The sequence below is a fragment of the Plectropomus leopardus genome, chromosome 16 (genome assembly GCF_026936395.1).
Source record: "Plectropomus leopardus strain MGB_pleo_1.0 chromosome 16, ASM2693639v1, whole genome shotgun sequence".
In the NCBI taxonomy this organism is placed as follows: domain Eukaryota; kingdom Metazoa; phylum Chordata; class Actinopteri; order Perciformes; family Serranidae; genus Plectropomus; species Plectropomus leopardus.
The window spans coordinates 22,138,178-22,152,922 of record NC_142191.1 but is presented as its reverse complement, the minus strand read 5'-3'; the positions used below and the strand labels follow the sequence as shown (position 1 = coordinate 22,152,922).

The 14,745-nt window shown below is 37.4% G+C and overlaps 1 protein-coding gene across 3 annotated transcripts in view; it reads left to right on the top strand.

Annotated features, from left to right (window-relative positions):
* The window catches only part of scara5 (scavenger receptor class A, member 5 (putative)), a 101,129-nt gene that overhangs the window by 72,407 nt on the left and 13,977 nt on the right, over positions 1 to 14,745 (top strand). For all 3 annotated transcript variants that reach the window (XM_088089257.1, XM_042503559.2, XM_042503560.2), the window contains exons 10-11: positions 1,890 to 1,955; positions 12,838 to 13,026. In XM_088089257.1, coding sequence (XP_087945383.1) covers positions 1,890 to 1,955; positions 12,838 to 13,026 — 255 coding nt within the window. The remainder of the gene's footprint in view (positions 1 to 1,889; positions 1,956 to 12,837; positions 13,027 to 14,745) is intronic.

Genomic DNA, 14,745 nt, shown 5'->3' with positions numbered 1-14,745 from the left:
AAGTGCTGAAACTTCACACATTTACTGTTTGCTGTAATTCAGGGCCACTAGATTGAAGCTTTACTAGTACAGTTTTTAATCAAATGCATCTGTTGCCTCATGCAGCTCAGCAGTAGTTTACCAGTGTGTTTGTTTTTTTCTTGCAGTGTTATTTAGTTGTTAAGGATGTGGTCAAGATGGAGGTGACACTGACAGCTGAAGCCCGTTACAGACAGGGCGTTGTGTTAGCTACACTCCTCAGACATGGACACACACATAATATAACACATAGTAGTTGGGATGGAGTGCCACCTCGGCTGGCAGCTGCCCCTGTGGTCTCTGATGTGAAAAAAAAAGGGTCAAATTAAAGGTGGGATAAATGCCGACTTGAAGCTGATCCTCTTTAAGCTTCATGGCAAAAACAGACATGTGGTTTTAAACCTCGTAGCTGAAAATTAACAACAAATGGTGCTGAAACAAACTCTCTCTCTCCTGTTTTGAAGGTTATTCCCCCGAGTTTGGAGTGGAGACATATTTTGGAATCAAAACAAATGAGAAACAGTCGTATCCAAGCTGCTGATTGGTGGGAGGTGTTGTCCGTACATGTACCATAATTTTGCAGAAACCACAAATGAGAGGATTTTTACTCACTTTGATTGAGCAATGTTTTAACATGCAAACACTATAAAGACACTCCAAGAAGTTACCTTGACACTGGTACCTTCATTAAATCCAGAAAATGATCTGTTTTCAATACTTCTGTTTTCCCTGTTACTGCTCCCTCTCTTTTGAACTCATTCACCTCCACTCAATTGCACAAAAAAAACCAACATTTAACCCAAACTTTTAGAGGTAAATTAAGTACAGGATGCAGGGTGGCTCCTCTAATTTTAAACATCTTATATAAGGCAAGATTACAGGGCTGATTATTTTATAGGCTTTTGCTAAAAATATACAAATGAGTGTAAAGAAGAGGACATTCGTGTGAGGTAAAGGAAAGGTTTTAAAATGTAAACATGTTGATGGTTGGAGCTGCTCCTGTGTGTTATTTCACATTTTTGCCCCGTGTGTGTGTGTGTGTGTGTGGTTGTCACTGTAGACTCTGCACATTAGGATAAGTGTTGGTTGTGAGTATCGGGTTCAGCTGATGAATATCTACCATTGTTGGTCTTTCATTAAAAACAGGACATTATTAGTGTAATTCAGTGGTATTATAGAGCCTTTTCTACTTAAAAATCTAAGTGAAAAACACTGAAGTCACATATTGGTCATGTTTTACTTTGATATTACAATGCTGATACCCAGATTACTATAAAGTTACATTACTAGGGCTTTTACATTATGGGCACAGGCTCAGATGCGAGTATACTTGACCCCAAAATCCAGCAAATTTGATTGGTGTGAACGCTGTGTACCGTAAGGCACAGTAAGTTGATGCATGCCCGAGTTCAATTGAAAAGGGGATCATGAGCATTGTTATGTGTACAGTGAGCAGGTATGAACACAAAGTGTACCAAAACACATATCACAGACTTTCAAATTGTTTTTCTCAGCTCGAGGAAAGCGCTATTATACAAAACCTTCATGGCTCAAAAATATAATAATATAATTATAATAAAAAGATTCATAATTGACCTTGATTGAAGTTCGAGGTGTCCTGTTAACAGTTTTATAGACGTGTTTTACAATGGTGACCTATGGGGAAAATGCTCTTTGGGCTGCGGGGGATTTTTTTGCTGCAATACCTGATTGTGAGGAGTCTAGAAATCATCTACAGTAATGTAAGGTCAGGTTTAATGCCTCTGTAAGATTTATATTATAATAGAGTTATATTTTACCAGTTCTGATTTTATTTTTTACTCCTATAAAGTCTCTATGATTTTCAGTTTGTTTCTCTGGTTTGTCCTCAGGTGATCGAGGAGATAGAGGGTTCAAGGGGGAGAAGGGTGATCGAGGAGACCGAGGAGAGAAAACAGGTAAGAGACGGCTACATGCAAACGTCAGGAAAAGATATAATCTTAATTGCAGATGTTGTTAATTTTTCCCTCTTTTGGGAGCATATTACTGCTGGAACATGTCTGGTTTTGGAGATTTGTGTTCAAAAGCTTTTATTGGAGGTTTTTCCTGGTAGAAAGTGCCACTATGCACCATTACAGTCATTCATCGGCTGCAATGATGGCGCAGAGAGGCAAAGATACAAAAGGCCAGCAAATGCTGGGCATTTAGAGTACACTGGGCTTTTCCAGTAGGGGGATTTAAAGAGACAGGTGCTAAAATTCAGGACTTCAGACAGAGGGTGAATTCAGGTGTTCCAGCCCAAACAGTATGAAGAAAACAGTGTTTTTGAACATAAAAGCATGTTAATTTTGCTATTTCTACCATTAGATTCTAATATACAGCATACTGTTGATTGTTCTAGTTGAACAAGCTCAGTAACAAAAAAAACACTGCAAAGTAGGAAAGAAATTGTCACTGTCAAATTCCCCAAAACAGTAACATCCTGTAAGGAATCCCAAATCTCTCTTATGGTTGAGTGACTTCATTATTGTGCTGCTTCAAGCTGAACCACACATGCATACAGACAGAGCAGTGTACAGTTAATTCAATGTGGTACAACAGCAAAGAGGTCTGCTAAAAGATTCAGCTGTGAAATTAAGTGTTTTATAGATTATAATGCGGAAGACCATGTCGAAACAACTCATGTTACAGTAATATTCCCACTAATTAGTGGGATACTAAACTTCTGTTTCAATTCCAGTGACACTGTTTTATGTTTTTTCCACTATCATCTTCTCCCACTAAAACGTTTTATAGGAACAGCGGTAGAAATGTTTCTGTTCTCATGCTGCTTTAATAGACTATAAGTCAGTAACATTAACAGGCACAGATATCTCCTTTGAAAAATACGAGTCTGAAGTGTTTGCTCCGGTTTTAAGACCGTTCACAACTTTCTGTGGGCACTGGATGAACATTTAATAATCACACTTAAGAATTTCCAAGATTCATTTCATTTATGTTGTCAGCCTTGTAATAGTCTGGCAACCTGTCCAGGGTGTACCCTACGCCTTCCCTGGTGTTTAGGCACAAACAAGGACCAGGGGAAAGGCCAGCTACATGCAGACATTGTTGACTGATTACATTTAATCATTTATCATTTGATAAGAGATCCCAAACCTTAGAACAGAAAATCTTTACTGAAATTACTGTGATTTGGCAAAAAATAAACGTCTAAAAAAGAGACTACAAATGAAAAGAATACAAATAAAACAGTTTAGTATAGATAAAACACAGAAATAATCTACTGTTAAAATGTAGTTATGATTAAGTGAAATGCAGGCCAGTCGCAGTAGACTTACGCTGCTGTAAAAGAGGCACATATATCAATGCATATGATCCATACTTGGCAATAAAGAACAAAACTTTACGAGCTGATGACTTTATGGGCCTCATATACATGACTGCCACACCTGATGTCCTGTGCGAAGAGCTGTGGGAAGTTTAGTCAATCTGCTTTTCCTTTCAGCGTAATCTCATGGTTTCCGACGCACGGTGAAGGACCACATGGCTTAGTGTACATCAAAAGGACTTGAAAACCATTATGCATGTGCATGTGTCCTGTGAGTGTAAGTTGAGACCTCAAACAAAACCACCAATCTGGGTTCAGGTAGAAAGAAAAAACATTAATGACCCCCAAAACCACAGACATTTAATTTTTTTGCTACATATGTTATTCTTTCTCTGTTGCATCAGTATGGTGTTTCTCCATGTGATGAGTGATGTGGGGCTGTGCACATCAAATAAACTCAGACCCTCGAGCATCTGAAGGCTGTTTCTGACCGTTGAAGAACCGTCAAAGATCCGTTCTTTCCTCACATCATTTACAAGACACGGATCTTTGAGGTTTGAGAGAAAGAGCGGCAGACTAAGACCACATGCTGCTTGCTGTCAGAAATATCTAATCACAGCACCATGCACTTTTCTTGTCACAAACCTCACATGGCTGACTTATTGTTTGAAGCATAACTTGGATCTTTTTACGCTTCAAAGCATAGAGTGCATGCCTTTATGATCACTTACCAGAGTGAGCACCAGAGTGACCCAAGACCATAAAAGTTTTGTCTGTGGGAAAATTTTGTCCACACATGTTGGGTGTTAACACAAAATTAACCTGCCATACAGGACGTTATGTCACTGAAAGGATAAGAATCTTTGGCTCTTTTGAAGACTTCAGCAGCACAATAGGGAATATTTCTGGGTAAAAGAGGAAATCAGCTCCAGATTGTAGTCATTTGTCAGAATCAGATTCTGAATCAGCTTATTGGGCAAATTTGACACCGGTTAGTCAATGTATAGGAAGTACCGAGGCGGCCATCCACAGTGCCATCTAGGAGACAGATGAAGGGAGACAGAGCTATTTTCTTGATATTGATGAATTTAATAATTGACAATGATGTCGCTTAAATCACCAGAAACACAGTTAAAATCAAAGCAAAAGTGAAGAAAGAAACTTCCAGCTGAAAACAATCTCAATATAGCATCCACTTAGACTGATACTGTATTTTTTAGGTAGACATTTTTTAAAGTGGCTGACAACATTTTGATATTAACCGCTCGATACAGCGGGATAATGTTGAGTTTAGGGATGCGCGTCCCGTCTGCTCATGCAAACCGGGAGCTCGCCGACCTTCAGTTACTGTATCTAATACACTGACTATACATATGTATCTCATACACCCCCGCTTCAAAAATCCTGAACTATCCCTTTAATGTGGCCTGGACGTACTCCTGTAGGTTTGATCTACTTTGCTGAACATGCTAATGACGGCTTCTTATGTTAGAGCAGATGAACACATTTGAACCTATTCACAGAAGTGTGTCCATGGTACTTGTCTCAACGGAGACATTAAAGAGACCGATAGAAATACTACAATCTCACCAAGTATTGATTTTTAGGCTTAAGGCATGAAATATGTTCAACATTAGCTCCGACGCTAAAGTCCAGCAGTTTGCTTGATATTCCTCCTGAAAGACATTTTCCCAGGTGTATGTACAGAAACTGTAACTTGTAACTGGACACCTAATTTTTCATTTGGGGGGAATTTTGTGTAATTTTTACTTGACAGTTGACAGATTACAAGAGAGATTGGAGGTGATGCTCACACACAGCCACACACACACACACACAGCTTTTACCTCAAGAGCTGATCTCAAGGGTCCGACTTTTAGTGTTGTGGGTTTAACATTTGACAGGCTGTTTTTTTCAGCGGACCGGCACAGTCACAGGCTTCCAAAGATAAATGATTACAGTTTCAGAAAAACACCATGCGTTATTCTTTGTGACGCAAAGCTGAAATAGCTACTTAGTGTCCTCCAGCATCAAAATTGAGGAGCAAAATCTGAGATAAATCAATACTTTATTTACTTTCTACTCTTAAGTTCTCATGTGTATTAAAAAAAAACCCTATTGTACGTATTCTGTTTTTATTATTTATGTTCACTTTTTATTTGATGAATCCAATCATCTGTTATCTGGAACAGAACAACCCAGCTCCCCTACTGTGTTGTTTAGTTCAGTTTGATTCATTTCTAATTTCATGCACACATGGTTAAACAAACACACATGCACAGTTGCTCATGCTGAGAACACTTTAAAACAGTGAGGTGAGTCAACCCTTTATTTTATCTGCAAAATCAGACCCAGATTCCCCTTTCATTGTCTTCTACGGGATGTTAATTTTAGTGAGCTTTAGAGGTGTTGGCAGGCAGATATTTTCGCCAATGGGTGTAGCCAGGCTAGCTGTTTTTACTTGCTTTCAGTCTTTATGCTAAGCTAAGCTAACCAATCATTGGCTGAAGCCTGACACCAGATCCTAATAGCGAGCGAGCATCTGACTATCGCACTGCATTGAGTAAATTATACACTGCCTGTCCACACCATTTGTGTTAAATATACAACTAAACATCTAATCATCTAAACAGGTACTATTTCAGAAGTCCAACATTACGGCATACTAAATTATTAACTCTGTGCAACTCTGACAGGCAATACTATTGTGTTTATTATATTTTATTGTAATATTTTGCCACCAATTGCTAAAACGGTTACCAACTGTGACAAGCTGTCAGCAAACAATGGAGTTAGGGATGCTGATATCAGTTGCCAATTGTAACAAACTAGAGAACACATCTGCACTTATATTTATATTCACAACAATAGGCTACTATCACAGGTGTAAATATCATTGTTGTAGCTACCATACTACATATCACCATCTCCACTTTGTTAAACAAGCTAGCTAGCTAGTAAACCCGCTGAGCATCGCACACAAAGATGAAAGGAAAATTCAAATTAAGATCTGGTATTTGTCCAGCCTCTTTCTAACATAACTAAGCTTAATAAAACATTGATATGAGATTGTTACCATTTTCTCTTAAATTCAACACCTGAGAAATGTAACAGCCCATCCTTATTTAGGATCTTGAAATGATCTTTTTCCTCTCTCACTGTAAGCATTATATGTCTAAAATAATCACCTCTTTAAATAACAGTAAGGTCCAGAAGAAAACTTGAACAAATCTCAACTCTGTGTGTTTAATCTGTTCTCAGAGTTGAGAAACCTTTGAGAAGCCTATGAGCACAGCAAAAGAACTCCTGCTGATTTATCCTTTTGCTCCTTATTTTTCCTAAGTGGGACGGGTTAGCAGAAACACATCAGAATTTAGTAATATCCAGGTAAGAACACAATATATATCTCAAAGAAAAGACTATTGTGAGCAGCAAAATTTTGTGGGGGGATTCTTACCCGTGACATTCAGCTCTCACTGCATTTTTATTTAGGTTTTTGTAGCTTTTAGTGCAAGAAACAGGAACAAAATAGAGAACCCCAGTAATGAGTCTTAAAACCCTGTAATTAATTAGCATTTTCTAACACCTGCGGCTCCCTCGTATCAAAGTCAATGGGTTTTTTGAATAGGTTTTTGGTTAGAAGCTTGAAAAAAGGTCTGTGGTTACCACAAGTTTAAAAGACTTTGAAACTTTTATGTGTTTAAACAAAGACAGTCTCAAACAAGTGGCTAAATGAGACTATAGAACGTCACCAAGCCGAACTGCGCCAAACGCGGCTCTACAGCCTCATTTGGTAGCAATGCGACTGTATAGTTCGTTTTAACCTTACTTCTGGCGATTGTGCTTAGGCTTTTAAAAAATCCTGAAAGGGGTGTGCTTTTGTGAAGATTATCTTGCTAAAACATGTAATGATCATAAACTTTAGTTTGCCACAGAGGTTATTTTCTGCAAAAATCCAAAATTAAAAAAAATCCTACAGGCTTTTTGACAAGGGGACCAGGACAATGTTAGCTTTCGGGTTTGTCTGCAGAAAAATGTTATCCCTGAGGCACTCTATAGAAATGGGATATCTGACAAAACGTATACCTATATACTTATATTTACTACAAATAGTGTACAACATCATACTATGCCGCATGTTGGTCACAGCCAGTTAAGACTTTGGATTCTTAAGCAAGACAATCAAACTTATTATGTCGCTGCAGTCACTCATGTCGCATCAGAAATGACAGTGGTATCCATCTTTCCATCTGATTCTCAACAAGAAAGGTAGTAAGCACATGTCTTAAAGGTTCAGTTTCTTTAACATTTCACAGTAGAATTCAGCTCAAAAGTCCCTCATTGACTAACACTGTAATTGTCATTACTTACTGAATAGCTTGTTATTCAGACACACTGCATCAAGTATAATCAGTCATATCATTGTAAACCATTTAGAGCTTTTCAAGCTTTTGAAAGTAGATTTTAAAACCATGGCTTTTCAAATTTTACAAGTATCAAAGTGGTTAAAACAAAACAGGTTTTTAAATGCTTTTCATTTTATTGTTTCCTTTTGTTTCCTGAAAAGCAAATAAGGGTATTTCCAAAAATGTCAAACCATTGCTTGAGAATTCAAAAACAAAGACCACATGAAAGGCACAAACCAATTTCAAAATTCACCCATATGGTCGCCAAATTTTGCGTGTGAATGTACACTGGCCAAGAAAATCAATTTAGTATCAAACAAATTACAGTAAACAGCAAGAGGAGTCAAAAGAAGAAAACACAAAAGGAACCAGAAGAAAACAATGTTGAAGGACAATAACATCTGAGATTCAAGGAGAACGTTTTCTGAACAGATGGAGCCAGTTAGCTGTTGTCCTAAAGCCACTCAGTCGTGTCCAGTCCAGACTCCTTCCTGCCTGCCAAATAAACATTAGTAATACGCGATCACTCTGTGTTCTGGCCTTCTTCAGGTATTGACAGTCTGGTGCTGTAGCTCCCCCCGGCCTCTGAGGCTTGAACCACTTGGACGACCACCAACACTTGGCGGTTTCTCGTCTAGTTTTCCCTCAAAAAAACAGTCATTATATGTCATACACAGAGAAGGGGACACGGCTTGTTATGAAATGTCACATTTTGTCTAAATTAGTGAGTTTATGGTGAAACATTTTGTTGGCTGTCCAACGTGAACATGAGAACTGTCAGACTGTGGAGGGACAGGATGAGTTAGAGACCTAGAGGTCCTTGACTTTTTGTATAATTCCTTAAAGAAGTGTTTGTTTTGATCTCTCTCATGTGTGTCGTTGTGAAAAAGCTTCTGGACTCAGGAAAAGTAATTTACTACATAATGTCGTAGTTATAAGTTGAATTCAGCTTTTTTAGGCTTACTGTTCACCACAGAAATAACAGCTAAATTTATTTCTCAGATTTTGGTCCAAAAATTGAAATTCGTGGTTTTAACATTTTCATATTTCATTATATTTAAAGACACTTTGGAAACAAGATTGAATAACACTAAATTATGTGTTGCCCTTAGCTACTGTTGCTAAGCTTGTTAGGCTTTAAAGGATAATGGAGGCAGATCTGCAGCTTAGAATTTATAATATTATTTTTGAAATAATGGGTCCTTTAGTGTGTTGTTTGGAAAGGCCAAAAAAAAATTAATAATCATTCAGCATGTGACTGTGAGTGTATATACACTCCCAGGGTCCTCCGCTCAATATCCTCTTAAAATGACACATTAAGGAGACAAAAAATTAGTAAGCTGCATAGTTAGCAGCACTGTCTAATCCATTCCTATGGCTACACTTTTGCTCAAGTGTTTTTGGTTTGGAAAGATTAAAACCAGAGAAACCACCTTTTGAACGCTTTAAATACTCGTAAAAGGACTGGATAACTGCTGTAAGGTTTAGTAAAGGCTTTTAGTAAATTGTGTTCACTGCAGTTAGGCCACATTAATGTTGTTGTTTTTGCTTGGACGTCATGCATTTATTTTTGAGAGGATTTATCAGCCTGTGAAGGTAAAGGAACATGTGATTCTTATTCTGAAAAAATAAACAGCAGAACAGAAGTAATTGTCTCTCAGGTTGAGAAGTTGCAGTGTTGTCCAACAAATTAATTAACATTCTGGTCATGCATCTGCCTGATTTCCACCAGAATTTTGTTCAAAATAAATAAATTTCACCTCCACCAGATTAACATAATTCATCACAACTCCATCAAGTTGCAGTCCAGCTCTTCATGTCAGAGATATGAATGTCCGGTGAAGTTTGCATGTATGGTTCTCATTACTTCTGAGGACTGAAGGCTACACGTGCTGCCTCCATCCAGAACCTTTCTCCTCTTCCTCCTCCTCCTCCTCTTCTCCCCAGATTCTCCCATTTGCACAGTGAGGCGCCTCAGGCACTTTACAGGAGGAGGAATGAGAAAAAAAAAGATGAATGAATGTGGATGTTATGTCTCAGGGGTATTCCTACATGTGAACACTAAGATTAGAACAATATGGACTGCTATCGGTCTTTTATTACATATGTGATACAGTAGATTTGATACAGTTTGTTTGGTTATCTATATTATACAGTATTACATACTTTATAGTTTTTCAGGATATAAATATTCTTGGCTCTTTAAGTTTATAGACAACTCAAATAGACCTCTCACCAACAAACTCATAACACAGCAATTATATATACAATGGTGAAAATAACTATGTACATTTACTCAGTCACACTACATACAGTTATAAGGTACTTGAAATTAACTTGAGAATATCTATTTTCTAATAGTTGACCTGATGCTTCTACACTGCTACAATTCGGGGAAATATTGTACATTTATCATGATACATTTAGTCGCTAATTACTTTGCAGATTCAGATTAATAACTAAATATAACCAACAAATACATTTTAAGGTATTATTTTTGAACAATGATGCAACTTTATTGATTCCTGGGTGGAATTTACAAGTTATTTATGACTTTTGGCACGTCAAGGAAAATGTATATATGACATGTTTGTGTCTCTGTTGCATGATGCAGCAGTTTTTATTCCAACACAAATTTCCCTGTGGGACAATAAAATATACCTTACCTTACCTTACCTGACTTTACCTGATCTTACTTGACTTTACCTGATCTTACTTGACACTAGCTTTTTGATAAGGTTTAGGGAAAAGATTATGGTTTGGGTCTGTGAGTGAAATCACTCTGATTGGCAGTTCAGATAAGTGCACAAGAAGAGAAACGAAAGTGACAAAAACAAGCAGACGACTAAAGTCAAGAGAGTGTGAGATCAAAACAAATTCATTTGCTGATATTGGATAAGATTATTTTTTCAGCCATTAAGCTCTTTAGCAGGAATGGTTCAGCATTTGCGTTATTGTTTGCTAGCCCACGATAAATATGCTCTGTTCTTTCAACATGGGGTTGTGCTGCTAATATTCTAAATTCTATAGTTGTATTATACTATGTGATTTATATTCTAAAAATATTTTTGACATCTATAATATTTTTTTATTATTTCATTTTTAAAAAAGCATTGTGACCTTTTAAAATAAACACTACACTAACACTTAAGTTCAAGTTATACCATGCCATCTAATAATCAGTGATTTATTGTGTGAGAAAATATCACTGGTGGTTCGGACAAACAGGACAAAAAGTTATGATGCAGCGTTTAAAGTAAATTATTAATATCTTACAGTATTGTGGAAATTGTCTCCACCCCACCCCTCCACAGAAGCTGTAGAAACATCTTAGGAAGACATTGATGAATGAATCCCATTTTTAAAAAATATATAACAAGCAGCTCATTTATTTTTATTTTTTTCAGTAACTGGAATAATGTAGGTGAATAAACTATACAAGAACATTTAGCAAAAATATGCATCAAGTCATCAAAACATTTTTTTTACTGCTGCTGTTGGAGCAGATTTTTATGTTGTGACCCAGGAGGTTCATTCAAGGACATTTAAAAGTATCCAGTTTTAGGAAAGTAGTTATTAGAAGTATTAATGACTGTGAAACTTATTCATCTTCATGCCAGGAGAGTGTTCCAGTTTTTACCCAACGTCATAGGAATGTAAAAAAGAGGGACTGTTTTGCATCTGACGAGTGATCAAATAGTTTTAACATCTGTTTTAGGTAATTGAGTATTCAATTACTCATTCCTTGTTGAAAACTAAGTATTTGCTACTTGTTGCTTTTTTCTCTCAGTCTCATTTAGTTTTGTCTAAAAAGAGAGCAAGAGGAGGTTAAAAGTTCATCTAAATTTCTGGTTTTAATTTGCTTTTTTTGAAAGAATACGATACAGATATCTGCAATAGATATGATAGTATAATGTTATGGTAGGCATTAAATTATGATGGGCTAGTGAGTGCAGAGAACCCCACTGTCTAATGAGAGTTAAATGGTACACAGTTAAAATTTATGATGGTCTGATGAGACTAATATCCTGTCGAGATAATGTGTCTGGCTGTACTCTCCAGCTCTTTGTCAACAAGTCTCAGTCAGCACACGTTTTAATGCTGAGGATAGCGTTGCTGTGCTGTGCTCTGTGTGTGTGTGTGTGTGTGTGTGTGTGTGTGTGTGTGTGTGTGTGTGTGTGTGTGTGTGTGTGTGTGTGTGTGTGTTTACTCCTCTTTCTCATTTTCTCTGCACTCTGAAAGGCGATAAATCAAGTCAATTATACAAGTACAGCTGCTGCATAGTTTCAGGAATACGAGATGTACGGCGGATCAACTCTACTAACACAAACACACACTCAGACACACACTTCATTCTGATTATAATGTGGGTATGTTCTTGAGCAAGGGGCTATAACCCTGTAGTTGAGTTAACATGTTCTGTATTACTAATTATACTTTCATTATTTTAATTAATCATAGTTTTTTTTTAATACCCTGGTATACAACTCCTCAATTCCTCCTTCGACGCCGAAGGATGTAGCAGGATTTAGGATGAACTTAAATTTCATTTCTTTAGAAAAATGACAATAAAATTACCTTGTACCTTGTACATTGTGTTAAAATCAGGTATTATCAAGGGCTTTGAGTTTCAACACAAAAACTGAAAACAGAGGCTGTCATGGCCGAAACAAGGTTTTTCCCTATTTTTTTACCTGAAAGAATGACCTTCTCCACCTATCAGAATGACCTACCACCCATTTAACTACATTTATACAGATCGTGGTCTATTCTTTTGGATATTTGTACCTTATAGAATGACGTACTATCAGAATGACTTACTACCCATATAACTACGTTTATACAGATTGTGGTCTATTTTAATCAATATCTGTACCTTACAGAATAACCTATTCCAGCTATCAGAATGAACTACTCCCCATTTAATGGGACAAATAATAAAGTATTACGGCACATTAAAGGAACATGATGCTGCCTACTACAGACCTTTCATTGCAACTTCTGCAAATACATTAAATTTTGGAAACAAATGTGTATGAATGCCTGTTAATATTTGTATTTGCATACTCAGATCATAATATTAACGCATGCTTGTGTGTATTACAGTGGAGGAGACCCTGGTACGGCTGGTGAACGGGTCAGGACCTCATGAAGGTCGTGTGGAGGTTTTCCATGAACGCCGCTGGGGGACAGTGTGTGACGACGTGTGGGACAAAAAGGACGGAGATGTAGTGTGTAGGATGCTGGGATACCAAGGGGCCACTGAAGTTCATAAGACCGGACGCTTTGGACAGGGTATGAAATGGTTGACACACACACATATACAAACTGTCATTTCACTGGTGTATTTTCCTCGTTGCTATTTTACCAACTATGCAGCCAGTGGATTCAGGTCATGTTTTTACAGTGTCATTCTGTGCTTGCAAAGACTTCAAACTTGATTTAGATCAAGGGACATTTAGTTGTGCCTTTTTTTGTCAACAGTACATTATCGTCACCTCATAAAGAAGGATTCAAGGTATAGGCGCCGTTTCTGTGAGTGCTCGGGCCCCGAAGCACCCACATGCTCCAGCATACAGTCAGGATTGATGGATAAATATTTTGTTTCTGTCGGGCCAGGAGAGGTGTTATGGATAGATATGCCAAAATGTCAGGACCGTGGACAGAGCTGTTTGTTGTGTGTACAGAGTCGTGCTTATGTGACCTCCTGACCTTTCCACTACTGCTTTGTTTTTCCTGCTGATGTTTATTCCCGCTTTAGCCTCTCCTGAGACAAAATTTAGTGACTGCCACATCACGTATTTCGTTTTTTGTACAGCGGCAAAAATAAAACTGTTTAAAAAAAATGTTTAAAACTCTTTAAAATTTGCTTTAAAGAGTTGTTATTGTTTGTTTTCAGGCACTGCATTAAGTTAAGCACCCACGGGCAGAAATATAAATCAGCACCTGGTTCAAGGAACACTGTGGCTCAGGAGGTCAAGCAGGTCGTCCATTAATTTCACTATTGGTCATTTGCTTCTTCCATCCACATGTCAAAGCATCCTTTAAGAAGTTGCTGAACCTCAGTTGCTTTAAGATAATCGAGACTTCGTTGTCATCCATTTGTACACAGAGCAGTGCAGTACATGGGAGGAAATACATTTTGTTTCTCCTGGTCCTGTTGCCAAACAAAAAGAATAAATGATGCACAATTTTGCAGGATTGAAGCAACATTCACATGACAAATAAGGTGCAATGTAGTGCAATATGCAAGGCAACTATATAAGACTGTGTTATAAAAGAATAAAAAAGTAAAATAAAAATGAGAGTATGATGATAACTGTATAGTAAAGTAGCAGTAGCAGCAGCAGTAGTAGTTTGTTGGTCCCTGAGGATGTATATATACAGGATATGTATGTAGTGTATGTAAGTAGTCATACAGGATGTAGAGACCAGTAAACAGAGGTATGAAGTGACTAATGGCCAGGCCAGTGTGTTGCTTGTGAGACACTTGTGCCTTTATACAGAATATGCTGTAGAAAATCAAACAAACGTAGACACTGAAAAAGAAACATTAATTTAGAAGTAATAACCTTATTTATATAGCACATTTCATGCACAAATTGCGTGTCAAGTTGAGGGTAATGACTAAAAACAAAAGAAAAGAGCAGACAATTTCAGCAAGATTACAGATCAGGAAAATGCTGTTGACTCTTTCAGTAAAAATTGAGCTTTTTGGCCTCTGACTCTTCAGATATGTTAATAAGTTCTCCAAAATGGACTTTACATGTCCATAAAGTTGCAAGAGTCTGAGAGTCATTATATGCATTTTGTTTCTGCTTTGCACCACCCAAACTTTATGACCTCATGGACTGTTCATGCCAGTTTTGGTGTATAAAATGGCTTTTAATTATGACAATATAAATTGGACAATTAGAGCACAGGCACAAGATGTTGATTGTAATCATCCATCTCATGGGAGCCTCTACTGTTATTTCTGCTGATTTCTGCACAGACATGAAGGAACCAGGGGCT